Source organism: Balaenoptera physalus (assembly GCF_965194825.1).
Source record: "Balaenoptera physalus genome assembly, chromosome: 4".
NCBI lineage: Eukaryota > Metazoa > Chordata > Mammalia > Artiodactyla > Balaenopteridae > Balaenoptera > Balaenoptera physalus.
This window is the reverse complement of record NC_138891.1, coordinates 146,560,831-146,588,285: the sequence shown is the minus strand read 5'-3', so window position 1 is coordinate 146,588,285 and position 27,455 is coordinate 146,560,831. Positions and strand designations below refer to the sequence as shown.

Below are 27,455 nucleotides of genomic sequence, written 5' to 3'. Positions count from 1 at the left end.
TTAGAAATAAGAGAAGGGAGAATGTCAGCAGCAGGACTCCAGGAAATGTGGCCTTGATGCCAGGCCTTGGACAACCTCTGAAACGTGCGTCATTTCCATGATGCCACTGCTTGGTCCGAATGTTGTGCTCCCAGAATGCATATGCTGGTGTTTGGAGGTGGAGCCTTCAGAGGTGATGAGGTCCTAAGGGCGGAGCCCCATGAGGGGATGAGTGCTTCTCTTACAAAAGAGGCCCCACGGAGCTCCTGCCCCTCCTGCACGTGAGGGCCCAGCGAGAAGGCGCGTCCACGAGTGGGAAGCGGGCTCGCACCAGAAGGTGACCGTGCCGGCACCTTCACCTTGGATTCCCGCCTCCAGGACCGTAAGGATGAGTAACGGCTGCAGCGTAAGCCGCTAGGTCTCTGTTAAGACTGAGGCCACTGTTGGCCCTCCTGTCGCAGCAGGTCCTGGCTCCCAAGGGCTTTGCTGCTGACTTTTAAAGACAACAAGGAAAAACACAGAGGACAGATGGCACCGCCCTGAAGGCGGGCACGAGACACGCCGAGAACAGGTGAGGCTGAGCTGAATTCCCCCACGGGCGCCAGGACTCCCGCCCTTTGGAAGTTGGCCCGTGTTCACGAGGAGCCAAAGCAGAACCAGGACCAGGTGGCCCCCAGGACCGCGCCTGGGGAGGGAAGGGAAGGTCAGGTGCCAGGCCGGCGGGCTCCTGCAGGGTAGCAGCACACCGGGAGTCCCCAGATGGCCGGGCAGGTGGAGACAAGGACCAGACAACAGTGAGAAATTAAGGTGGGTTAACCATGTAAAGACGACAGCAAACCGAGAGGACCCAAAGGAAACACGAGAATTTCCTGGGGATAAAACAAACGCAGGAGGGAAGACTGGCCTGGGTCCGGGAAAAGCTTCCATGGATCTGCCCCCCCTGGCCAGCCCCTACCACACAGGTGGGCCAGCCCTCTCTGCAGGGGTGAGGGGCGGCCACAGTGGACGCAGGGGACGCAGGGGAGGCGCCAGGCCTAGGGCTACGTGGCCGCTCGCCTGACCCTACACCTCTGCATCTCCCACGCGGTCCCAACTCTGAAGCCCTAACACCCCGCACAGGGAGAGCAGGCTGGAGGTACGAGAGCCCGTGACAACAAACATGGGTCTCAAATGGGGAGGGCCCAGCCACCACTTGGACCCACAGGCTGGGACGCCAACACCCGGGAACAGGAGGGGGCCCCAGCCAGGACACTGCCGCACTGGGACGTGTGGCCCAGGGCGTCTGGGGACAGCAAAGTGTGCGCACGGAAGAGACACTGCCAAGAAGTAATGACAACAAAGCCCCAGATGTAACAAACGCCCGGCTGCAGGCAGAGCAGGGCAGGCATGGGAAACCACTCCAGATACGGTTCCGGGACGGGTGAACATCCAAGCAAAGAGAAACTTCTAAAAACACCTCCAAAGAAACACGATCAGACGTGCCAAAGAGTGTCCAGATGCAAGAAAACAATGGTTTTTAGTCTCAAAGTATTCAAGAAAAAGAAACCAAATCTAGAATTGTGTCTTTCCAGCTACCACTTCATTTAAGGATGAGGTTGAAATAAGTTAACTTTCAGGCACTCGAGGTCTTGGAAGGTTTCCCTCAAGGTCCTTCTCTGAAAGTGTCCAGTCTGCGGGGAGCCGTGGAGAAAACCACCCACATCTTACTGCCATTCAGGGAGCACCGTGCACACGACACAGACACACAGAGCACACGCGCTCACGTGCTCACACACGCCTCTGTCCCTGGGGGCCGAGCAGAGAGGGGAAAGCGGGACGGGTTTCTGTGCTGGGGACCAAGGACACGACCTGAACGAGGAAGAAGCAAGCACACGAGCCAAGCGGAAGGCGGCACAGTCAGCAGGGGACGGCCCTGCCCCAGCTCGAGGTGGCGGGGCGAGCAGTCCTAGGAAGCCCGAGCAGACCCGGGAACAGAGTCACCGCAGACACAGAGCTGAGAAGATGCCTCGGGTCCGCTCTCAATTAGCACAACATCCATTAGACACAGTTCAAGTACAAAAAAGGACAAAGCAAAGGAGTGAAAAAAGACATCCAAGGGAACAAAGAAAGCAGGTTAATTTTTTACCATCAGAAGTTCACATCAAAAAATGGAAAAGAGACAAAAGAATATTATATATATTAAAGCTGAACAAGAAGATGAGGTCTGGAGATGACTATAGTTTTAATAAACCAGGCGGATGGAAACCAAGACAACAGCACAAATCACTCTTTGCTTCAAGAGCCTGCAAGTCCGTCGGACCCGCACATCCACTCAAGAGCCGTGGGAGCGTGAACGCGCGTCTCGCCCACAAGAGGTACCGAAGACGAGGGCAGAAGCCAATTAAACAAACAACTGTTTATTCATCGGAAAACTAAAAAGAAGAATTGGAGGAAGAGAAATGAGTTTTCTGAGTTGCTTGGGGTGGTGGCTCAGCAGGAGCCCCTTTAAGTCAGAAGGTCGCTGACGCCTTTGTTGTGTGGGGGGGGGGCAGCAGAGAGGTGGGCCCAGCCGGACTCGCTCTCAGGGGCCGGGCTGCGGGGGCCGCGGGGAGAGGAAGGCGCAGTCACTTCTCACAGACCGGCTGCCCCCGCCGCCGCCACTGCCCACAAGCTCCACATTTCAAGCTTTTTATGTTTTAACTGTTTTTACGTTTAATATTTTAAGATCTAAAATTTCTAAGAATCTGAAACTATAATGACCTACTTTTGTTAAAACTGTATGTCAGTAAGGCAATTATATTCCAATAAAGATGTTAAAAAAAAAACAAAAGCAAAAACCCTATGTCTTCCTAGCTAAGGTTAACAGACACTTTTCTGGTAATTTTAAAGAAAATTTTTAAGTAGCCCTCATTTTTTTTCACATTCTTGGCTATTTATTTTGTGAAATGTGAAACAAAACAGAGTCAGCACGTCAAGGGGCTTTAAGACGGAGCCTGGGGGCCATTAAGGAGTGGAACTCAAGCCCGTTCCCAGCGAGGGGAGCCGTGAACTTGGGACCTGGGCCAAAGCTCAGAGATTCCAGGGACGCAGCAAGAACCGCACCTGCTCCCGTCCCCAAAACGGACCTTCTCCTCCCTCGTGACGGCCTCGGCTCTCAGGCGTGTTCAGCCCAGACTGGCTTCTGCCTCTGACTCCAATTAAATTCTCTGTAGGCAAACCCCCCCGTCCTCACCCACAAAGGCTCCGACTGTTTCTACTGCCTATCGGGACCAGAATCTGCGTGCTCCAAACTGCAATTCTTTGATCCCAAACAAACACTCCCCGCTGGACCACTGCCTCTAGGACGCCGAGGCTGACGACCGCACACAGGTGGGCGACCCCCTGGCCAGGCGACCCGGCCTCAGAGTCAGCAGCCTTTCCTACAGCACAGCCAGCCACCGCAGCCGCCCTCAAGCCACACGCAGCCCCGAGGGCCAGCAACCTCGTCCCCTTTGACCTCAAAGCCTCGAGTCCGAGCCAGCCCGGCTCTGCCCGCGCCCCAGGCTGCAGCTCGGCCTCCTTACCGGCCTCCCTCTCTCCGGCTTCCACAGCCAAGGCTTCCTTCTGGCTCCACAGCACGGAGTTCTCCTCCTGCAGCTCCGCCTGCCGCCGGGCCGCACACTGCAGCTGCTGCCTCAGGCCCTCCAGCTCGGCCACCAGGCCCTGCTCACTCGCCTCCTTCCGGCCCAGCGCCTCCTGCAGGCCGGCCCTCTCCTCTGTGAAGCCCTCGACGATGCCTGCGGTCCATGCGGGAGACCGCTGTAAGGCCCCCGGGGGGGGGGGGGGGGCGGGGGGTCCTGTTCCCCCAGGGACGGCACCGGACCACCCTCCCTGCAAGGCACAGGCGCGCGGGGTCGGGGCGGCGGCGCGCCCCCGGGAAGGTGGCTGACGCCATTGCTGTCGAGACCCCAGCACGACGCGCGCCCCCGGCAGGCAGGCCCCGCTCACCCTCCGCCGTGTGCAGCGCCAACGCCAGCTGGGCCTTGGCCGCGTTCTCCGTGTCCAGGTGCTCCAGCAGCTCCTGGTGCTTCCGCACCACCTGCGCCGTCTCCTCGCTCTTACAGCTGAACTCCTTCTCAAGACGAGAATGAATTTGACGGGCTTCCTCCAGCTGTGAAACGCGTTTGAAAATAGCATTTTGGACCAAAAGTAATCAAAGCTTATACTGACACCAACAGAGTTCTATTTGCATAGAATTCTGGGGAAACCAAAAATATCCTGTAAGAAACAGCAATTTCCATGTTCAATGTTATGTCAGTTACTAAACAAGCAACAAATTTTCAAAAAAGGAAAGTTCTGCACACGGAGACACAGACAACGCTGCACGGACACACCGTCTGTGACCGTCGACCCCACGTGTGTCTGCGTGGAACACGGCGGGGGGGGGGTGGTCATTTCATGGTACACACGGGCAGGAGCCTGGCACCCGGGCAGGGACAGGCCCCCTGGTGACTGCAGGTGGAGGATGGGGAAAGGCTCCTGGGCCATCACCACACCGGGCAGGGGACCTGACGCGACCCTCCCTCCCCAGGTCGGACACCATGGGACGCCCCCCCTTCCCAGGCACAGCCCGGGGCCCCAATCTCACCTTCCTCCTGAGCTCCCCTGGTGGGCATGTCCAGGCTGAAGCCCCCAGGCAACCCACAGGCTGGAGGGCCCAGATTAATCTCTGAATGCTAAACGCCTACACCCAGCTGTCCTGACCGACAACTCAGCACCTGGCCCGGGGCCCCCTAAGCCTCCCCCTGCGTGTAACCCACTCTGACCCTTCCGGCCCCAGCCTCTAAGGAAACCTGTTGGTTTTACCTTGAAAACAGCCCCTGGCGCCACCTCTCCTCATGCCCTGCTGTGGGCTGCCCGCCCGAGTTCTCGGCTGCCGCTGCCCCCTCCTGCAGCCAGCGGTCCTCGGGCAGCCCCCACCACTGACCCCGACCTGAACAGGGGCTCCTTGCTCCCCTCTGGCCGCTGCCCTGTGCCAACTCCCACCTCCCCTGCTTCCCCGCTTACACACCCAGGTGCCCCTGCAGAGCACACAGTGGGGGCAGCGGGGACGCAGGGCCGCGGGCCAGGTCAGACTGCAGACCCGACGGCGTCTGTTCCGTTAACTGTGCTTGGGGACAATCAAAAGCACCTGATTGTTTATCATCAGATGCTGCCCAACTCTGTCCGGTTTCTGAGAGAAGATGGGACGAAACCAGAGGAGGAACTTCAGGGCTCGACACTGTGGCTCTACCTGCATTCGCGCCTCAATGTTTCTGAGACGGAACAGCGATGCTTCACGTGAAAATGCTTATGTTTTAACTGGGCAACTTTGGGAAAAGGCTATTGCTTTCTAAGTTTTCCTACTTAATGCCTCTGCTAATTGTCTGAAACATTCTAAAAGGTTAACAAAAAAAGTCCCGTCTTCAGTAATAATTTCTAAACGTAAGTGTATTCAACATAGAATTAAAATGGTGTACAAGGTGCAGTAAAAGAGGCTGAACACACATGATCTAAATTAAGTGCACTGAGGTTTTACTTTTCATTCACAGCAAGCCTACTTCCCCAAGTATTTCGGCTCAGAAAAGACTCCTATTTGACGAAAACCTGTGGGCGAACCTCCCTGGGGGTAACAGGCTCAGGACGACACCCGGCAGAGAGAGGAGAGAAAGAAATCAGACCCGCCTGGAGAGAGAAGACCTCCCGTCTCGCCCGCAGGGTCTGGTGGAGGACCGGAAACCCTGACCGCACAGCACCCGGCAGGCCCCTGGGGCTGCGCTGTCACCCACCGATGCCCCGCCCGCCCCTTCGGCCCGCCACCCTCCTCTGCAGAGGGAGGCCGAGGGGCCGCGTCTCACCTGTCTGGTGGAGTCCAGGACCATCTCCAGGAGGCCGTCCACCGCCAGGCCCAGGCTCTGGTAGACCCTCCTGACGGGCTGCTCCCACTCCAGCGTGCTCTCCGGGCTCATGAAGAAGCTCTCACAGACATGGCTGCTGATCTCGGCCACTGACGACGTCTCGGCACGCTCGGGTGACGTGCCATCCGGCTCCGGCAGGGCCGCGTCGAGCCCAGGCCACGCCTCGTCCAGGGCCGGGGCTACAAGCGAGCAGACACAGAGGCCGCGCTGCCAGGAGGACGCCCGGCGGCCGGCCTGGGGGCTGTGGGCACAGGGCTGTGGGCGCTCACCCGCGGGCGGGCTCTCATCCTCCAGGCAGAGCCCCACGTGCTCGCCGATGCGGCTCCTCAGGGCAACGGCGGCCTTGAGCGTCTCCCCAAACAGACCCAGCAGCCTCCTCAGGGCGTCCCGGAGTGCTCTCCTGAGAGGGGCACACGGGGCAGTGTCAGCCGAGACCCCGCCCGGCCGACGGCACGCACGCAGCGCTGTGGGTGACCTAAGCGCCCCTCTCTGGAGGCCTGGGCCCAGCCCGCACCGGGGCTTCGCCCAGGGCCCTCCTCCCAGCTGCTCTCCCCGCGGCGGCGCCGCCACGAGCTGCACAGACCCGGCCTGCGCCACGCCACAGCCTCCCCGGCTCCCGGGAGCAGAGCTGGGCGCCGACGTGGCCCCTCCGGCTCCAGCCTCTCAGGAGACACCGGCTCCCAAGTCCAAGTCACCCCTCGCCCACAGCCCACCAGCATGGGAAGGCGTCGTGTCTCCCCGTGTCTCTCTCGGGGGCCACACAAACCACGGAGTTTGGGGGGTTTGGTTCCCCTAGGACAGGAGTCCTGTCTTTGAGCTGCATCCTCCCAGACCAGCCCTTCCAGCTGCGGGGCGTCGTCTGGGGCACGGTGACCCCGCCCAGGACGTGGCTCCGGTGCCCACGAGATGTCAGGGCTTGGCCATCCCCATCCACCCACGGCTCACACCCCTCCCTTAGGCCCAGCTCAGGGTAACGCCACTCAAGACACGGGAAGAGCCGCCCCTCGGGAAGCTGACACCCGAGGCCGGGGCCAGAGACAGCGAGAAACGGATGCGGGGATGTGAGGGGCGGGGGCAGGTGGGGGCAGACTGCAAACGGCGGGCCCGACAGCCCCTGCTGCCGCCCAGGCCCCTCGGAGGGAGCGTGCGGGGAGGGCGTAAGGACCACCCCGAGACGGGCTCGGGCAGGCGGTGTCTGCTTTGCTCTGAGAGAAAATGCCAGAAGGCCCCAGCCCCCCCCTCCTCCTTGGGCCCCGTCCAGGCCATGCCGACCCCTGTTCCCTGAGGAGCCGCATGAACTCCAAACACTCGTGGGTGTCGGGGCATCTCACCCGCCGGCACGCCCCCCGAACGCCTCGGGGCCTCTGCTCTCTGCCAGCCCCCCGAGTGCAGGGCCAGGCCTGACACATCCTGCCCTGCACTCCCCTCATCGAGCCGCAAGGCAGCTGGACACAGCACGCAAGGTCCTCGCGGAGACAATGAAGCCGTGAAAGACTGAACGGAGAGACCGAGCCCCCATGAGCAGCGCCCGCCCTCCGCACAGCGGCCCTCCCCCGTCTCCTCTGACCCTCAGCGCTGCATACACGCTAGCGCCGCGGTGCTGAGCGTGAGGGTCCAGGGGCAGCGGGAACCCCAGACCAGCAGGGACGGGACGAGAGATGCACAAAGGGGCCCAGAGAGGCCGGCCAGTGAGCTGCACCTTCCCGGGCGACGCTGAGCCAATGGCCCCGACAGGCAAAGACGAGAGCGTCTCCTGACATCAGGCAAACACAACTGGACGGCTCACTCGAGAACCACACGAGAAGCAGAGCTAAAACCTGCCTAGCGCCAGGTGGGAAACTATTTCCTAAATAAGACCCCCAAACAAACAAGAAAAGGGCGGGTCAGTAACTGCCTGCATAGCAGCATCAAATCTTGTAACCTGGCAAAATGGAAAGGTTTGGCAAAGCGAGGTGGTGGGTATGTGGGTGCCACAACTCAGCGCTCGTCTTGAAGTTTAAGACCCTCCTGGACGAGAGGACCCACGCAGCACAGGGTCCCATCCGCCGGGTGCCAACATGCACTCCAGCCCAAGAAGCAGAGGCGGCCACTGACCTCTCGCTGTGGGACAGGTCGATGTCGGACTTGAGCATCGAGATGAGAGTCGTGCCCTCCTGGTTCTCCCTTTCCCGCCTTTGCTGAAGCCTCTCCAGTTCGGAATGGCGCTCTTCTATCTCGTGACTTAAGGATAAAATCTGGTCTTTTAGCTGTTGAAGAAAAATTGTTAAAGCTTTAGTTAAGACAATTTAGTTAAAAGTAAGTTTCTGTAAGGAACTTTCTTTATCCAAGAGCAGGTTTGTGGTTTGTGGGATGGAGAAAACGGATGATGCGACACCAGCGTGGGGTCCATAAAGTACACAAAACACAGGCCAGAGGAAAAAGAAGAAGGGTGTAATTTTGAAACCAATTTACTGAAGAGAACAAAAGGGACAGAAAACAGTTTCAATGTTGTGCATAGAGGGAACTTGGGAAAAAAGTGTGGCTCCTATAAACCACTGGGCCATACAGGTCGCTGGAAAAATGAAAGAAAATGGAATAAGTAAACAGAGAATGGCAGGTTTCAAGATGGCAAACAATGACCAAAAAATGGACAAAAGAGACACAGAAGATGAACTGCATGCCCGGATGGCTCGAGGCTGGGGCGGCCCCAGATGCCAGGGTGTGGCTGGTGGTGGGTTCCACGCAGAGAGCCTGTGGACGGCAGACCCTTCCTCTGCTGGTCCTGCTCCCTCACCTGCATTCCTATCAAATCTTCCTCCACTTACAATGGGATTACATCCCAATACACCCATCCTAAACTGCAAATACCATACATCGAAAATGCATTTAAGGACTTCCCTGGTGGCACAGTGGTTAAGAATCCGCCTGCCAATGCAGGGAATACGGGTTTGAGCCCTGGTCCGGGAAGATCCCACATGCCATGGAGCAACTAAGCCCGTGCGCCACAACTACTGAGCCTGCGCTCTACAACCCGCGAGCCCCAACTGCTGAGCCCGCATGGCACAACTACTGAGCCCGCATGCCACAACTACTGAGCCCACAAGCCACAACTATTGAAGCCCGCGTGCCTAGAGCCTGCGCTCCACAACAAAAGAAGCCACTGCAATGAGAAGCCCGTGCACTGCAATGAAAGAGTAGCCCCTGCTCGCCGCAACTAGAGAAAGCCCGTGCGCAGCAATGACCAACTCAGCCAAAACTAAATAATTAATTTAAAAAAAAAAGAGATGCATTTAATACACTTGTGAATGAAAAGGGTTACCTGCCATATCAGTAAACAAAGGATGTTGCAGCCATCAAGCCACCACAGCTGCCCGGACAGTGAGCCCTGAGCGGGCTCAGGATGGGAAAACACAGGATACTGGCCCCAGGTAGAGGAAGTGCAGATCAAAAAATGATTTCACTGAGCCCAGACTTTGCTTCTTCCCGTATATAGAAAAGCACTAAATTCATTAACTTGAGATGCCTGGTTACTTTAATTAACGGTAATCTTTTGAAAAGGAAAAGCAGAGCGGCTGGCTGTCTTGGTCCAGAACGGCTGTCAGCGTATCAGTCGTTCACCTTTCTGGTCGTGTGGCTGCCCTGCCCAGCATCACAGGAGAGAACCGCACCACACGTCACTAGCCCAGGAAAAGATAAAAATCCAAAATTCAAAATTCAAAGTACTGTTCCTACTCTATGTGCACTTCTTTCACACCATCATAAGTCAAAAAACCCTAAGTCAAACGACTGTAAGTCAGGGACTGTCTGTACTCAATAAGTTAATAGAGTTAATTCATCCATGAAGAACATTTGTTCATCAAAAGATGACAAAAGGGGAAAAAACCCCTACAAATTAGAAGAAATCCAGAAATACAAAAAAAAATCCCTAAATCAGTAAGAAAAACACAAACAACTGTTTTAAATAGAAAAATGGCCAAAGATACAAAAAGGCGTTTCACAGAAAGGGAAACACAAATGGATCACAAACATAGTGCCAGATGCGCATCTCATCAGCAAATTAAGACCACCGAGAGACACCATTTCGTTGCCACAAAATTGGCAAAAACTAAAAAGTAAGAACATTCCAGGAGAGGATGTGGAGTAACAGGAGCTCGAGTGCACGACTGGTGGAACCACCCAGAAACAGCCTTGGGGTTACCCACCAGGGGCAGAACCCCACAACTGGGACACGCACTTCTAGGTTTAAGAAGCTCCTGCACATCTGTGTAAGAGGTGTGTGTAGGAAACTCAGGGCAGCTTTATTCATAATGGCAGAAGGATAGAAACAAGCCCAAGTCCACCAATGAGCACACACGCAACGGATGCCATTCGGCAGCTTGGATGGCGGGTACGGCCCCACCATCGCCATCTGTGAACCTCCAGTCAACACGGAATGAGACAGGCCAGTACGCACCCCCTTGTGACGGCCGGAAAGGGCTGAGGCTCAACAGCAGAGTGTCTGGGAATAAACACATCAGTGAGCAAGAAATCTGCAACAATCAGAAGGGTGGTTGCCTCGCGGGGGGCAGGGGGCGGGGGGTCTCTTGAGGTGCTTAACGTGGGTGGTGGGACACCATTCCTTACTCCTCAGTATTACTTTAAGCGAACACGTACATTTTAAGGACACCTGTAAGATAATTTCACAGTGGAAACAACTTCCCGCAGAGTCTGGTTTCCTGAAGGGTCGCGTGCCCTCCTCCGACCGGGGAGCCTCTGGGCAGCGGGACGACAGCCCGGCCCACTGGCCCACGGGAGTCGCCTGCTGCCCTCCACGCGCCCACACGAGGGCCTCCCCCTCTCCTGGTGCCTCTCAGTCTTTCCTCCCCACCTTCTCTCACACTCCTGCCATCAAGCTTCCATCCCCCCTTTTTAAAGGTAAACCACTATGTATGTTTTACAATTTCTCTCTTAATTCAGAATTTAACATTTCTTTTTAACTGTACTAATACTTTTATTAGGATTGTTATTGTTTCTGGTCCTTGAGGTATAAAATCGCAGAGGCTTTGAATGGTGTATCTCTAACCCTATTTTGCCCACAAGTCATGTTAATTTTAGTATTCCGTACAGAATGAGTTTTTTTAAGAATGCATATCATGTATCAGCAGAAATGCCTGGCATATTGAAGAAGAAGCTTAGGAAGCAATTCGAAAGGCTCGTTCTTCCTCATGGAACCCCCTCCTGCCTAAGCCCTGGTGCCGTCCTTGCTCCCCTGCATGTGCCCCCCACCCTCCTGCCTTCTCGTGGCTTGGCTCCCAGCACAGGAGGGGCCTCTGCAGCCAGGAACATGCCCCTTGATGGGTAGCTAATGACTGACCTCCACAGATACATGCTGCCCTGAATCTGGCTGGGAGTGACTCTGACATCTTTGGTACCAAATTAAGTCAGACGCACCCATGTGCAATGTTTACAGTCAGAAGGCCTGGCTCCACCACTTGACAGCCACGGACTTTGAGCAAATTAACGGAACCTCTCCTGGGCCTCAGTGTCCTGAGAGGGAGAGAGCTGCACAGAAATGAGAAAATTCTACATCTAATGTGCTTAGTGCGGTGCCTGAACATATTCCTAAGAAAACTGTGCCTCCAGTGTATGAATAAGCTCAAATCCAGCGACCCTGTATGATGATAAAGTCAAAGAAAGCAGCAGTACTATTATGACTCTGAAAGATCACACAGTGGGACTATCTCTAAAAATAGTATAAATACACATCCGTATTTTCAATAATAATAATGAAAAAAACCCAATTCAAAAATTGTCAAGGACCTCAGCCATAAAAAAGAATGAAATAATGCCATTTACAGCAACATGGATGGACCTAGAGAGTATTATGCTTAGTGAAATAAGTCAGACAGAGAAAGAAAAATACTGTATGATATCACTTATATGTGGAATCTAAGAAAATGATACAAATGAACTTATTTACAAAACAGAAATAGACTCTCAGACATGGAGATATATTAGGAGTTTGGGATTAATATGTACACACTACTGTATATAAGATAACCAAAAAGGACCTACTGTATAGCACAGAAAACTACATTCAATATCTTGTAATTACCTATAAGGGAAAAGAATCTTAAAAAGTATATATATATACTTTATATATATACACACACACACATATGTATATACATATATATATATATAACTGAGTTACTCTGCTATACAGTTGAAACTAACACAACATTGTAAATTAACTGTACTTCAATAGAAAAAAATTGTCAAGGACCTGAACAGACAAAAATGGCCAATAAACCCATGAAAAGATGTCCAACATCACCAGTCAATAGGGAAATGCAAATAAAAACAAGATATCACCTCACATCCATTATGATGGCTATTATTTTAAAAAATGAAAAACAACAAGTATTGACAAGAATGAGGAAAAACTGGAACACTTGCGCACTATTGGTGGAAATGCACAATGCCACAGCTGCTGTGGAAAACAGTTGAGCAGTTCCTCAAAAAGTTAAAGACAGAATCATCATATGACCCATCAACTCTGTTCTTAGATATATACCCCAAAATATCAAAAGCAGGGACTGAAGCAAATACTTGCACCCCAATGTTCACAGCAGCATTATGCACAACAGCCAAAAGGAAGAGACATCCATTAACAGATGTCCATCAACAGATGAACAGATAAACAAAATATGGTGTCTATATACAATGGAATAATATTAGTCAGCCATAAAAGGCCATGAATGTTGATACACACACAACATGGATGGACCTTGAGGACATTATGCTAAGTGAAATAAGTCAAACACAGAAGAACCTATATTGTATGATTCCTCTGAAATGAGATCCCTCGAGGAGTCAAATTCACAAAGGCAGAAAGTACAGTGCTGGGTACCAGGGCAGGATGGAGGGGGATGGGAGTTATTATTTTTTTAAATTAATTAATTGATTAATTTATTTTTGGCTGCATTGGGGTCTTTGTTGCTGCGTGCGTACTTTCTCTAGTTGCAGCGAGTTGCGGTGCACGGGCTTCTCATTGCGGTGGCTTCTCTTGTTGTGGAGCACAAGCTCTAGGCGTGTCGGCTTCAGTAGTTGTGGCACACGGGCTCAGTAGCTGTGGCTCGCAGGCTCTAGAGTGCAGGCTCAGTAGTTGTAGCACACGGGCATAGTTGCTCCGCGGCATGTGGGATCTTCCCAGACCAGGGATCGAACCTGTGTCCCCTGCATTGGCAGGCAGATTCTTAACCACTACGCCACCAGGGAAGCCCAGGAATTATTTTTAATGAGGACAGAGCTTCTACTTGGGATGATGAACAAGTTCTGGAAATGGATAGTGGCGATACTTGCACAATACTGTGAATGTGGTTAATGCCGCTAAACTGTACACTTAAAATGGTTGAAATGGTAAATATTATGTTATGCATATTTTACCATACACAAAAAAAGAATTAACAAAGAAAAGATGCATCCCACATACCTGCAGAATTTGGTTATTCTTCTCCTGAAGCTGCAGAGACAAAGACTCTTTCTCTTTTTGGCAAAGAGACTGTGCCTGCTCACGCTCAAGTTTATGTATCGCCTCTTTTTCATGCAAAGCAGCTTTCTTTTCACTTTCAAATTCACCCTGTACAAAAGCAAATTATTAACAACAACAAAAAATGCCATTAAGTTATAAAATTATCCTTGCTCCATTTCTCTGCTGTTCACTAGAATTTAGTTCATTCAACAAATATTTATTGATTCCGTATTCTGTGCCAAGAGCAATGATCAAAAAGGCCAAGGCCACTATCCCCAGTGAACATGCGTTCAAATGTGCTTATCATATAGAATACAAAAGAAACAGCCTGCTACCTTTCCCAATGGTCACGTTAAGAAATTCTGCATCATCAGGGTATCATGACCATCAAAATCCAAGATATTTAGAAACCTAACTTCCTCTGGTTTTAAAAAATAAACCCTGTTTCTTCTTAAATAATAAAAAATATTTTTTAATAATGTTCACCTAATGAGTTAAAATACATTAATGAAATAAGCTTTTTTTTTTTAACTACAGATATAGCACTTCCAGAATGGCAGAATAAGGACCTTCAAAAATCCACTCCTCTACAAGAGCACCGAGAACACTGGCAAAAACTGTCAAAATCAACTTTTTCATAGCTCTGGGAATTAAAGTGTTCATTAAAAACAAAGGCTGAGTCGCCATCAGAACAGGAAGCTTTGGGTGTTTGAACCTGCCCTAATCCCATCACTCCAGTCTCTGGGATAGCCTTGAAAATGCAGCCCAGGGAATTCCCTGGTGGTCCAGTGGTTAAGACCATTTCAAGCTTTCACTGCTGTGGGCCCCGGGGTTCAACCAGGGTTCAATCTCTGATCAGGGAACCCGCCAAAAAAAAAAAAAAAAAAAAAAAGAAAGAAAATGCAGCCCAGCAACTATGGGGGGAGGAGGAGAAGAATGGGTTTGCAGCTCCACCAAAGCACCACCACCAACTGTCACAAACTGACCTGACTGGCAGCTCACTGAAAAGCTCCGTTCTCAAAGCTGGTTTTTTATCGGATCTGATTCAGAACTCACCTCAACAATCCTGTGCCCAAGCCATTTGGCAAAAACAATTAGCAGCAACTGTTTAACATCTCAGCGGCCTGAGGCAGTGATAACAATTGGAGCTAATAAGAGGCTGATCAAAAAACTTAAAAGGAAGTGAAAGCTAAGGCAGAGATGTATACTGCCTGCCACAGCATTGAAGGCATGCCCCAACCAGAGCCCCACAATAAAGAGATAAAATTATAAAATGAAACCAAATAGATATTCTGAAGCTGAAAAGCACAATTACTGAAATAAAAGTTTCACTAGAGGGACTCAACAGCAGATTCAAGTGGGTAGAAGAATCAGCAAACATGAAGACAGGTCAAATGAGATTATTCATTCTGGGGAACAAAAAAAAAAAAAAAAAGAAATAAAGTAAGTAGGCTCACAGGCCTCTAGGACATCCTCAAAGACCAACATACACATCATGAGAGTCCCAGAGGAAAGGACAAAGGGAACAGGGCAAAAGAATACTTGAAGATAACATGCCTAAAAACTTTGCAAATTTGATGAAAAATATTAATCTATACATAGAAGAAGCTCAACAAACTTCAAGTAGGATAAACTCAGAGATCCACACCTGGACACATCATAATCAAACTGCTGAGAGACAAAGAAAATCTAGAAAGCGGCGAGAAGCAAACTATTTTGTCTTTTATATTTATGTGTATAGTTTGTAATTCTTTTTCCTATGTAATTTAGAAGACAAATGCATAAAGAACGAGCATAAAGTATATACAGATGTTCTTTGTATGACAATATTAGCACAAAGGAGGAAGGAAGGAAGGAATGAAGCTATATCGAAGAATAATTTTGTGAACTATTAAAATTAAGTTGGTATTAATCTGAACCATATTGTTATAAAATGTTCAATGTAATGCCCAGGGCAGGCACTAACAAAATTAAAAGCAAACAAACAAAAAACAAAAACAAAAATCAAAAATATATAGAAAAATAAACATCAAGGAAATCAAAACAAAAGAAGGCAGTAATGGAGATTTAGAGGAACAAAAGAGACAGAAGATATATAGAAAGCAAACAGCAAGTACTGATACACCCTACAACATATATGAACCTAGAAAACATTATTCTAAGTGAAAGAAGGCAAACACAAAAGGCCACATTTTGTATGATTCGACTTCTATAAAATGTTCAGAAAAGGCAACTCCACAGAAGTGGAGAGTAGATCAGTGGTTGCCAGGGGCTGGGGGAGGGAAGAGACTGCTAATGGGTGGGGGGTTTCTTTTGTGGTGATGTAAATGTTCTGGAATTAGACAGCAATAGGAGTTGTACAACTTTGTGAATATACTGCAGACCACCGAACTGTATATTTCAAAAAGTGTGATTTTTATGATATGTGCATTATATCTCAATAATGTTGTAATTAAAAACAAAACAAAACAAAACCACAGTAAAAATCATTGTAAGAAGTAGTGCTGAATGCTCACTCATCCTGTGCAGACACCCTTCCGTGGCAACAGGCCCCTTGAAGCAAGAAAAGGCTTGACGTGGCCGCTGCTGAGTCACCAAAGCAAGGCCACGAGCAGCGCTCAGATTTTCCCAGGCTTAAATACAGCCGGCTCTTTACCATGGGGTTGGACAGTGTGGGTCCACTTACATTCGGATTGTTTCTTTTGGGCCGTGCCGTACAGCATGGGGGTCTTACCTCCCTGACCAGGGATCGAACCCGGGCCCCCTGCACTGGGAGCGTGGAGTCTTAGCCACTGGACCGCAGGCAAGCGCCATGGATTTTGTTTCAATGGTAAACACTACAGCACCACACGATCCGTGGCTGGTTCAATCTGCAGATGCACAGTAATGGCGGATACAGAGGAGCCACATGTACCGAGGGCCAACTATCAATTACACGCAGATTCTCAACTGTGTAGAGGGTCGGCACCCTTAATTCCGTGTTGGTTAAGGGTCAACTATTTGATGACAACTTCTTTTTTTTTTTTTTTTTTTTTAAATTTATTTATTTTATTTATTTTTGGTTGGGTTGGGTCTTCGTTGCTGCACACAGGCTTTCTCTAGTTGTGGAGAGCAGGGGCTACTCTTTGTTGCGGTGCGCGGGCCTCTCATTGCTGTGGCTTCTCTTGTTGCGGAGCACAGGCCCTAGGCACGCAGGCTTCAGCAGTTGCAGCACGCAGTCTCAGTAGTTGTGGCTCACGAGCTTAGTTGCTCCGTGGCATGTGGGATCTTCCCGGACCAGGGCTCGAACCCGGGTCCCCTGCATTGGCAGGCGGATTCCTAACCACTGCGCCACCAGGGAAGCCCTGATGACAACTTCTTAAAAGAAAAGGAACGCGGGCTTCCCTGGTGGCGCAGTGGTTGAGAATCTGCCTGCCAATGCAGGGAACACAGGTTCGAGCCCTGGTCTGGGAAGATCCCACATGCCGCGGAGCAACTGGGCCCGTGAGCCACAACTACTGAGCCTGCGCGTCTGGAGCCTGTGCTCCGCAACAAGAGAGGCCGCGATAGTGAGAGGCCCGCGCACCGCGATGAAGAGTGGCCCCCGCTTGCCACAACTAGAGAAAGCCCTCGCACAGAAACGAAGACCCAACACAGCCAAAAATAAAAATAAATTAATTAATTAAAAGTAACATTTAAAAAAAAAAAAGAAAGAAAAGGAATGCTAACTAGTCAATTTAAATATAAAAATGAAAGAAATATAGTTGCCTCGAAAAATCTCAGTTTCTAAGACAATGAAAATGTGTTTTAATTTTGCATATCAAAATTAATTTAGAATAAATTTTTCTTACTTACTTTGCAGGTGAGAAAGGATAGCAATGAAATAGATCACTCTTAACCCCAGTACCTTTAACTGTGTGACCTGCTGCTCCAGCAGCGCCTCTGACTGACACTTCAGCAGTTCAATCTCCTCTTGACAGCAGAGCCGCTGCCTCTCCTTCTCCTCTTCCAGCTCCGCAGGAACCGAAGTGCCCTGCTTGAGTGGGGAGGAAGGTCAACACTGGGCCTTGACCATGTGCGTGGATCTGTGGTGAGGCTGGAACTCAGTTTATTCCACATATTTTCACTGTGACGACACGCAGCAGTCAGGTTATAGCTCATAGAAAAATTCAAGTCACTCTTTGTGGGCTCTGGATTCTCACCTCAGTCACAAGCATCAGAAAATGGGGTTTGCACAGCACAACACTGAAACTATACTTTCAAGTTCTAGACACCATTTCTGAATTAACACAGAACATTTTTATAAACTTCCTCTCCTGGAATAGGTTTAATTCAATCCTTTAAAAGGAAGAATCAAGTGCAATTTCAAGTTAGGACATGTGGCAGTTTCCAAAGCCCTTTAACTGTCTCATCTGCACCACACAACCACTTTATGGGAAGGACGGGGTTCACCCAGATGGTTCACAGCCAGGAAGGAAGCTGCAGTCCTGACAGTAGCCGGACTTGACCAGGGATGCTGGTTCCGTGTGTGCCAACCACAAAATGCTAGTGAACAAGAACAAAACCCCGAATGCCAACGGGCACCGCAGATCAGCAGGGCAAGGCCAAGGGAGAGGAGGACAAGCCACACTCCCTTTCCCCAAAAACAGACTCTAGGACACTGAAGGATGCTGGGAAAAATAAGAAAACATCAATACCCAAGAAGAGGCAAATCCCCCAAGGCACATGATAAACATGAATCACAGCGGACCGCTCTTTGGGCGCCAGCACCCCGGCACAGGCATCCGCACTCCTCCCTCTCAGCACCTACGGCAAACAGGTCCTGAGGGCAGACCCCGCACGCTCGCCTGCCTGTTAAATGCTCTGGTTGACAGATCGAAGCATAAACACCTGCTTCTTGAAAAACTTGATTGAGCCACAGATCACATTCTTCAGGCAAAAATCTTTCACGGAAGCCAAACGTATACAAACAGATAAAAGTGAACTTCTGTTTGGGGTCAGGGTCAGTGTCCAAGGGCACCCCACACCCCCACGTGCCTCGAGTCCCGGGACCTGCAAGCTGCACTGCACACGTGAGAGTCCGGGCCCGGGGGCTCAGGCTGCTCTTTCTGGCCACGGGGTCCTTCCAGGCCTTGGGGTCACTGCCCACAAACAGAGCGGACGGAGGGTGGGTGCCATACGGAGCTGTGGCTGGGAAGGGGGAAGGAAGAACCAGCCCACCGATGCCAAGCCCCTGGCTCGTATGCCCCACTGAGGCCCCACGGGCCCCAGCACAGAGCTGCCCTTGCTACAGGGAGCGGGAGCCAAGCACAGGACTTGTTTCCCAACCTTCACTGTCTCAGGAAGGGTTTCCAGGCAGCTGGCAGAGACACGCCAAGTCCAGCAAGATGTCCCAAACACAGTCAGGAGCAGCAGCACGCAGCGCCCCTCCCAGGCGCCCCGTGGGCGGGGAGATCACCCTAACCTGACACCTGCGAGGGGCAGTGGAGACACCACGACCTGTCCTGCCCAGTGCGCCCCCAGGTCTGGAGCAGGACTTCGCAGAATGCACCAGGCCGAGGCCAGTGTGGCGGAGCAGGGCACAGTCAGGAGAGGCCACAGACGGCATCGCGCATTCAGCCCCGCGACCTGGAAGCCTCGGCACCCCGGGGCTGGCTGCGCGACCTTGGCCCCCGCAACCTGACCGGACAGGCTCAGAGGGGGTTTTACTTGTGCCACTCCCTGCACCCCCTCAAGACCTCCTTACACACAATCGTTCTATTTCCAGCCTGACTAAACTCTCTTTAATCTGTTCTAAATGGTAAAGTCAATATAAGAAAAAGATGTTTTTAAAAACTTATTCTCGAGTTTTTCTGAAAATACACAGAATTACGTGGGAAGTGTCATATATATTTTAATCATTAGAAAAACATAACGGATACACTTAAAGAAAAAAAAAATAAGTAGTTTTGCACAAAGAATACCAACATAGTATTAAGAATAAATTCAACTGATAATGAATTAAAGACATTCAAACTATATCTAAAATAACCACAGATTCTCTTAATATTTTTTAAAAATCATATGAACAGATTTTTTTTTCCCCCCAAGAAAAGATGACATTGCCTGAGCAATCAATAGTGGTCATACGACGGTTAACTCTTGCTTTCCTTCCACTGCTTAGTGTTACCAATATAAGGGTGATTTCTTTGCAGGACACTTATCTCTAAGAAAAGGAAATGAGGCTTACGTTTTCAGAGAACTTTTCTCACAACCAAACTCCAAAGGGAAGTAACCTGAAAAATAATCCAATCGCTTCACAAGCGCTGGGTAAACAACTCTTCTGATAAGTGACACTGCTTTTCAAACAGGTGCAGAGATATTTGTGGCCCAGATAAAACCCATTCACAGAGAAAGAACAGCACGTCCCTGCTATTTTAGGGACAATGACCACAGCACCCCAGGAGACACCCAGCAAGGCTTCACGGAGTATCTGCCTGTGAGGAGAGCCTGAGGGAAGATGGTAGGAGGAAGAGGCCACCGCCTAGAACTATTCTCACCAAGACATGGACCTGGATCCCATCCCGTGTGTAGACTGCTGACACGTTTCCAGGGAATAAGGGGGAAATGTTAGCCAACGTCACAGGAAGCAGTAAAAACAGATTCAGCACAACTCAGCCCCTATGTGGATCCCAATTTGGCCAGCCACAGGTAGAGACTGGAACTTAGGCTGGATATGTGATGAAATTAAGGGATTACTGTTAATTCTGCAGGTTAGCATGGAGCATGTTATAGTATACTATGGTATATTTGGGCGGCTAATGCACTGAGATTGGCACATACCCATGGGCAGTCAGATTCTGAGCTGTTCTCTGTTTCTATATATGTTGAAATTTTCTCCAATAAAAAGTTAAAATAAAATAGGGGAAGAAACTGCATATCCCACCTTCCCACAAACCCAGAAGTTTTCTCCTGTGAAATGAGCTAGACAAAAAAAGGTCACTTAAACAGTATCTAATATTCACATCCTTAGAAGCAAAGTAAAAGAATGACATACTTGAACAAACAACTAGAAAAATACTTCCCAAATGATCTCAGCACTCTGAAGAGAGTCAACACGGAAGTACAAAAATGCCGAATGGAAGAGCAGGACACAGGTCATGACCAGGTGACAGAACCATCAGAGTGAACAAACAGGATCCAACAGAGTTTCTTTGGAGGGAGGATTGTAAGTCAGTAAATACCAGGGAAGGCCAGCGGCAGAGTCTGACTCTTCAGAGGATTAGAGAAAAGAAATGCAGACACCTCCACAGGTCAGCAGGTCTCAGGGGAACACCCCAGACGAGGAGGACGTTGCTCACGAGGGCACGAGAGCAACGAGAGCACGAGAGCAAGAGAGCAAGAGAGCAACGAGAGCACGAGAGCAACGAGAGCAACGAAAGCAACCAGAGCAACGAGAGCAACGAGAGCAACGAAAGCAACCAGAGCAACGAGAGCAACGAGAGCACGAGAGCACCGAGAGCACGAGAGAAACGACAGCAACGAGAGCATGAGAGCACGAGAGCAACGAGAGCAACGAGAGCACGAGAGCAACGACAGCAACGAGAGCATGAGAGCACGAGAGCAACCAGAGCAACGAGAGCACGAGAGCAACAAGAACACGAGAGCAACGAGAGCACGAGAGCAACGAGAGCACAAGAGCACGAGAGCAACGACAGCAACGAGAGCATGAGAGCACGAGAGCAACCAGAGCAACGAGAGCACCGAGAGCACAAGAGCAACGAGAGCAACCAGAGCAACCAGAGCAACCAGAGCAACGAGAGCAACCAGAGCAACCAGAGCAATGAGAGCAACCAGAGCACCGAGAGCACGAGAGCAAGGAGAGCACGAGAGCACCGAGAGCAACGAGAGCAACGAGAGCACCGAGAGCACGAGAGTAACAAGAGCAACGAGAGCAACCAGAGCAACGAGAGCAAGGAGAGCAACCAGAGGAATGACAGCAACGAGAGCACGAGAGCGACGAGAGCACAAGAGCAACCAGAGCAACCAGAGCAACCAGAGCAACGAGAGCAACCAGAGCAAGCAGAGCAACCAGAGCAACCAGAGCAACGAGAGCAACGAGAGCAACCACAGCAACCAGAGGAATGAGAGCAACGAGAGCACGAGAGCAACGAGAGCACGAGAGCAACCAGAGCAACCAGAGCAACCAGAGCAACGAGGGCAACGAGAGCAACCAGAGCAACCAGAGGAATGAGAGCAACGAGAGCACGAGAGCAACGAGAGCATGAGAGCGACGAGAGCACGAGAGCAACCAGAGCAACCAGAGCAACGAGAGCACGAGAGCAACCAGAGCAACCAGAGCAACGAGAGGAACGAGAGCAACCAGAGCAACCAGAGCAAACAGAGTAACCAGAGCAATGAGAGCAACGAGAGCACGAGAGCAACGAGAGCACGACAGCAACCAGAGCAACGAGAGCAACGAGAGAAACGAGAGCACGAGAGCACGAGAGCAACAAGAGCACGAGAGCAACGAGAGCACCGAGAGCACGAGAGCAACGAGAGCAACCAGAGCACCAAGAGCAAACAGAGCACCGAGAGCACGAGAGCAACGAGAGCAACGAGAGCAGGAGAGCAACGAGAGCAACGAGAGCACGAGAGCAACGAGAGCAACGAGAGCAACGAGAGCAACCAGAGCAACCAGAGCAACGAGAGCACGAGAGCACCGAGAGCACCGAGAGTACGAGAGCAACGAGAGCGACGAGAGCACCGAGAGCACCGAGAGCAACGAGAGCACGAGAGCACCGAGAGCAACGAGAGCAACGAGAGCAACCAGAGCAACGAGAGCAACCAGAGCAACAAGAGCAACCAGAGCAACCAGAGCAACAAGAGCAACGAGAGCACGAGAGCAACCAGAGCAACCAGAGCAACGAGAGCACGAGAGCACCGAGAGCACGAGAGCAACCAGAGCAACCAGAGCAACGAGAGCACCGAGAGCACGAGAGGACCGAGAGCACGAGAGCAACGAGAGCAACGACAGCAACGAGAGCACGAGAGCAAGGAGAGCAACGAGAGCAACGAGAGCACGAGAGCACCGAGAGCAACGAGAGCACGAGAGCAACCAGAGCAACCAGAGCAACCAGACCAACGAGAGCAACCAGAGCAACGAGAGCAACCAGAGCAACCAGAGCACCGAGAGCACGAGAGCACCGAGAGCACGAGAGCACAAGAGCAACGAGAGCACAAGAGCAACGAGAGCACCGAGAGCAACGAGAGCAACTAGAGCACGAGAGCACCGAGAGCACGAGAGCAACCAGAGCAACCAGAGCAACGAGAGCAACCAGAGCAACCAGAGCAACCAGAGCAACGAGAGCAACCAGAGCAACGAGAGCAACCAGAGCAACCAGAGCAACGAGAGCACGAGAGCAACGAGAGCAAGAGAGCAACGAGAGCACGAGAGCAACGAGAGCAACGAAAGCAACCAGAGCAACGAGAGCAATGAGAGCAACGAAAGCAACCAGAGCAACGAGAGCAACGAGAGCACGAGAGCACCGAGAGCAACGAAAGCAACCAGAGCAACGAGAGCAACGAGAGCAACGAAAGCAACCAGAGCAACCAGAGCAACCAGAGCACCGAGAGCACGAGAGCACCGAGAGCAACGAGAGCAACGAGAGCAACTAGAGCACGAGAGCAACCAGAGCAACCAGAGCAACGAGAGCAACCAGAGCAACCAGAGCAACCAGAGCAACGAGAGCAACCAGAGCAACAAGAGCAACCAGAGCAACCAGAGCAACGAGAGCACGAGAGCAACGAGAGCACGAGAGCAACCAGAGCAACGAGAGCAACCAGAGCAACCAGAGCACCGAGAGCACGAGAGCACCAAGAGCACGAGAGCAACCAGAGCAACCAGAGCAACGAGAGCACGAGAGAACCGAGAGCACGAGAGCACCGAGAGCACGAGAGCAACGAGAGCAACGAGAGCACGAGAGCACGAGAGCAAGGAGAGCAACGAGAGCAACGAGAGCAACGAGAGCAAGAGAGCACCGAGAGCACGAGAGCAACGAGAGCAACGAGAGCTCGAGAGCACCGAGAGCACGAGAGCAACCAGAGCAACCAGAGCACCGAGAGCAACCAGAGCAACGATAGCAACCAGAGCAACCAGAGCACCGAGAGCACGAGAGCACCAAGAGCACGAGAGCAACCAGAGCAACCAGAGCAACGAGAGCACGAGAGAACCGAGAGCACGAGAGCAACGAGACCACCGAGAACACGAGAGCACCGAGAGCACGAGAGCAACGAGAGCAACGAGAGCACGAGAGCACGAGAGCAAGGAGAGCAACGAGAGCAACGAGAGCAACGAGAGCAAGAGAGCACCGAGAGCACGAGAGCAACGAGAGCACGAGAGCAACCAGAGCAACGAGAGCAACCAGAGCAACCAGAGCAACCAGAGCACCGAGAGCACGAGAGCACCAAGAGCACGAGAGCACAAGAGCAACGAGAGCAACCAGAGCAACGAGAGCAACGAGAGCACGAGAGCAACCAGAGCAACCAGAGCACCGAGAACAACGAGAGCAAAGAGAGCAACCAGAGCAACGAGAGCAACCAGAGCAACGAGAGCACCGAGAGCAACGAGAGCACGAGAGCACCGAGAGCACGAGAGCAACGAGAGCTAACAGAGCAACCAGAGCAACCAGAGCAACGAGAGCAACCAGAGCAACCAGAGCAACGAGAGCAACGAGAGCACGAGAGCAACGAGAGGACGAGAGCAACCAGAGCAACCAAAGCAACGAGAGCACGAGAGCACCGAGAGCACGAGAGCAACCAGAGCAACCAGAGCAATGAGAGCAACCAGAGCACCGAGAGCACGAGAACACCGAGAGCACCGAGAGCAACGAGAGCACCGAGAGCAACGAGAGCAACGAGAGCACGAGAGCACCGAGAGCACGAGAGCAACCAGAGCAACCAGAGCACCGAGAGCAACGAGAGCAAACAGAGCAACCAGAGCAACCAGAGCAACAAGAGCAACCAGAGCAACCAGAGCAACGAGAGCAACGAGAGCACGAGAGCACGAGAGCAAGGAGAGCAACAAGAGCAACGAGAGCACCGAGAGCAACGAGAGCACGAGAGCACCGAGAGCACGAGAGCAACGAGAGCAACGAGAGCACGAGAGCACCGAGAGCACGAGAGCAACGAGAGCAACGAGAGCAACCAGAGCAACCAGAACAACGAGAGCAACGAGAGCAACCAGAGCAACCAGAGCAACCAGAGAAACGAGAGCACGAGAGCACCGAGAGCACGAGACCACAAGAGCAGCGAGAGCAACGAGAGCAATGAGACCACGAGAGCACCGAGAGCACGAGAGCAACCAGAGCAACCAGAGCACCGAGAGGAACCAGAGCAACGAGAGCAACCAGAGCAACGAGAGCACGAGAGCACCGAGAGCAACGAGAGCAACGAGAGCACGACAGCACCGAGAGCACGAGAGCAACCAGAGCAACCAGAGCACCGAGAGCAACCAGAGCCACGATAGCCACCAGAGCAACCAGAGCAACCAGAGCAACCAGAGCACCGAGAGCACGAGAGCACCGAGAGCACGAGAGCACCGAGAGCACGATAGCAACGAGAGCACCGAGAGCACGAGAGCACCGAGAGCACGAGAGCAACGAGAGCACGAGAGCACGAGAGCAAGGAGAGCAAGGAGAGCAACGAGAGCAACGAGAGCAACGAGAGCAACGAGAGCACGAGAGCACGAGAGCAACGAGAGCACGAGAGCAACCAGAGCACCGAGAGCAAACAGAGCACCGAGAGCACAAGAGCAACGAGAGCAACGAGAGCACGAGAGCAACGAGAGCAACGAGAGCACGAGAGCAACGAGAGCACCGAGAGCACGAGAGCAACCAGAGCAACCAGAGCACCGAGAGCACGAGAGCACGAGAGCACCGAGAGCACGAGAGCAACTAGAGCAACCAGAGCACCGAGAGCACGAGAGCACCGAGAGCACGAGAGCACGAGAGCACCGAGAGCACGAGAGCAACCAGAGCAACCAGAGCAATGAGAGCAACCAGAGCAACGAGAGCACGAGAGCACCGAGAGCACGAGAGCAAGGAGAGCACGAGAGCACGAGAGCACCGAAAGCAACGAGAGCAACCAGAGCAACGAGAGCAACGAGAGCAACGAAAGCAACCAGAGCAGCGAGAGCAACGAGAGCACGAGAGCAACCAGAGCACCGAGAGCACGAGAGCAACGAGAGCAACCAAAGCAACCAGAGCACCGAGAGCACGAGAGCAACCAGAGCAACCAGAGCACCGAGAGCAACGAGAGCAAACAGAGCAACCAGAGCAACGAGAGCAACCAGAGCAACCAGAGCAACCAGAGCAACAAGAGCACGAGAGCAACGAGAGCACGAGAGCAACCAGAGCAACCAGAGCAACGAGAGCACGAGAGCACCGAGAGCACCGAGAGCACCGAGAGCAACGAGAGCACGAGAGCACCAAGAGCACGAGAGCAACCAGAGCAACCAGAGCACCGAGAGCAACGAGAGCAACCAGAGCAACCAGAGCAACCAGAGCAACGAGAGCAACCAGAGCAACCAGAGCAACGAGAGCAACCAGAGCAACCACAGCAACGAGAGCAACAAGAGCACGAGAGCAACGAGAGCAACGAGAGCAACCAGAGCACCGAGAGCAACGAGAGCACGAGAGCACCGAGAGCACGAGAGCAACGAGAGCAAGCAGAGCAACCAGAGCACCGAGAGCACGAGAGCACCGAGAGCAACGAGAGCAACGAGAGCAAGAGAGCACGAGAACACCGAGAGCACGAGAGCAACCAGAGCAACCAGAGCAACGAGAGCACGAGAGCACCGAGAGCACCGAGAGCACCGAGAGCAACGAGAGCACGAGAGCACCAAGAGCACGAGAGCAACCAGAGCAACCAGAGCAACCAGAGTAACGAGAGCACGAGAGCACCGAGAACACGAGAGCACCGAGAGCACGAGAGCAAAGAGAGCAATGAGAGCAAGAGAGCAACCAGAGCAACCAGAGCAACGAGAGCACAAGAGCAACGAGAGCAACGAGCGCAACGAGAGCAACAAGATCACGAGAGCACCGAGAGCAACGAGAGCACGAGAGCAACCAGAGCAACCAGAGCACCGAGAGCACGAGAGCAACCAGAGCAACCAGAGCACCGAGAGCAACGAGAGCAACCATAGCAACCAGAGCAACGAGAGCAACCAGAGCAACCAGAGCAACCAGAGCAACCGGAGCACGAGAGCAACCAGAGCAACCAGAGCAACGAGAGCAACCAGAGCAACGAGAGCACGAGAGCACCGAGAGCACGAGAGCAACCAGAGCAACCAGAGCACCGAGAGCACGAGAGCACGAGAGCATCCAGAGCAACCAGAGCACCGAGAGCAACGAGAGCAACCAGAGCAACCAGAGCAACGAGAGCAACCAGAGCAACCAGAGCAACGAGAGCAACCAGAGCACGAGAGCAACCAGAGCAACCAGAGCAACGAGAGGAACCAGAGCAACAAGAGCACGAGAGCACCGAGAGCACGAGAGCAACCAGAGCAACCAGAGCACTGAGAGCACGAGAGCACCGAGAGCACGAGAGCAACAAGAGCAACGAGAGCACGAGAGCAACGAGAGCAACGAGAGCACGAGAGCAACGAGAGCACCGAGAGCACGAGAGCAACCAGAGCAACCAGAGCACCGAGAGCACGAGAGCACCAAGAGCACGAGAGCACAAGAGCAACCAGAGCAACGAGAGCAACCAGAGCAACCAGAGCAACGAGAGCAACCAGAGCAACCAGAGCACCGAGAGCACGAGAGCACCAAGAGCACGAGAGCACAAGAGCAACCAGAGCAACGAGAGCACGAGAGCAACCAGAGCACCGAGAGCAAACAGAGCACCGAGAGCACGAGAGCCACGAGAGCACCGAGAGCACGAGAGCAACGAGAGCAACCAGAGCACCGAGAGCAAACAGAGCACCGAGAGCACGAGAGCACGAAAGCAACGAGAGTAACGAGAGCACGAGAGCACGAGAGCAAGGACAGCAACGAGAGCAACGAGAGCACGAGAGCACCGAGAGCACGAGAGCACCGAGAGCACGAGAG

The 27,455-nt window shown here is 52.3% G+C and overlaps 1 protein-coding gene across 1 annotated transcript in view; it reads right to left on the bottom strand.

Annotated features, from left to right (window-relative positions):
• LOC309660415 (pericentrin-like) overlaps window positions 1-27,455 on the bottom strand; it is a gene marked incomplete at its 5' end in the record, with an annotated part of 95,757 nt that overhangs the window by 57,205 nt on the left and 11,097 nt on the right. The window contains 7 exon segments of the mRNA XM_082460996.1: window positions 3,522-3,734; window positions 3,946-4,108; window positions 5,835-6,294; window positions 7,989-8,140; window positions 13,348-13,494; window positions 17,273-17,398; window positions 19,595-19,606. Of these exon segments, the coding sequence (XP_082317122.1) occupies window positions 3,522-3,734; window positions 3,946-4,108; window positions 5,835-6,294; window positions 7,989-8,140; window positions 13,348-13,494; window positions 17,273-17,398; window positions 19,595-19,606 (1,273 nt within the window).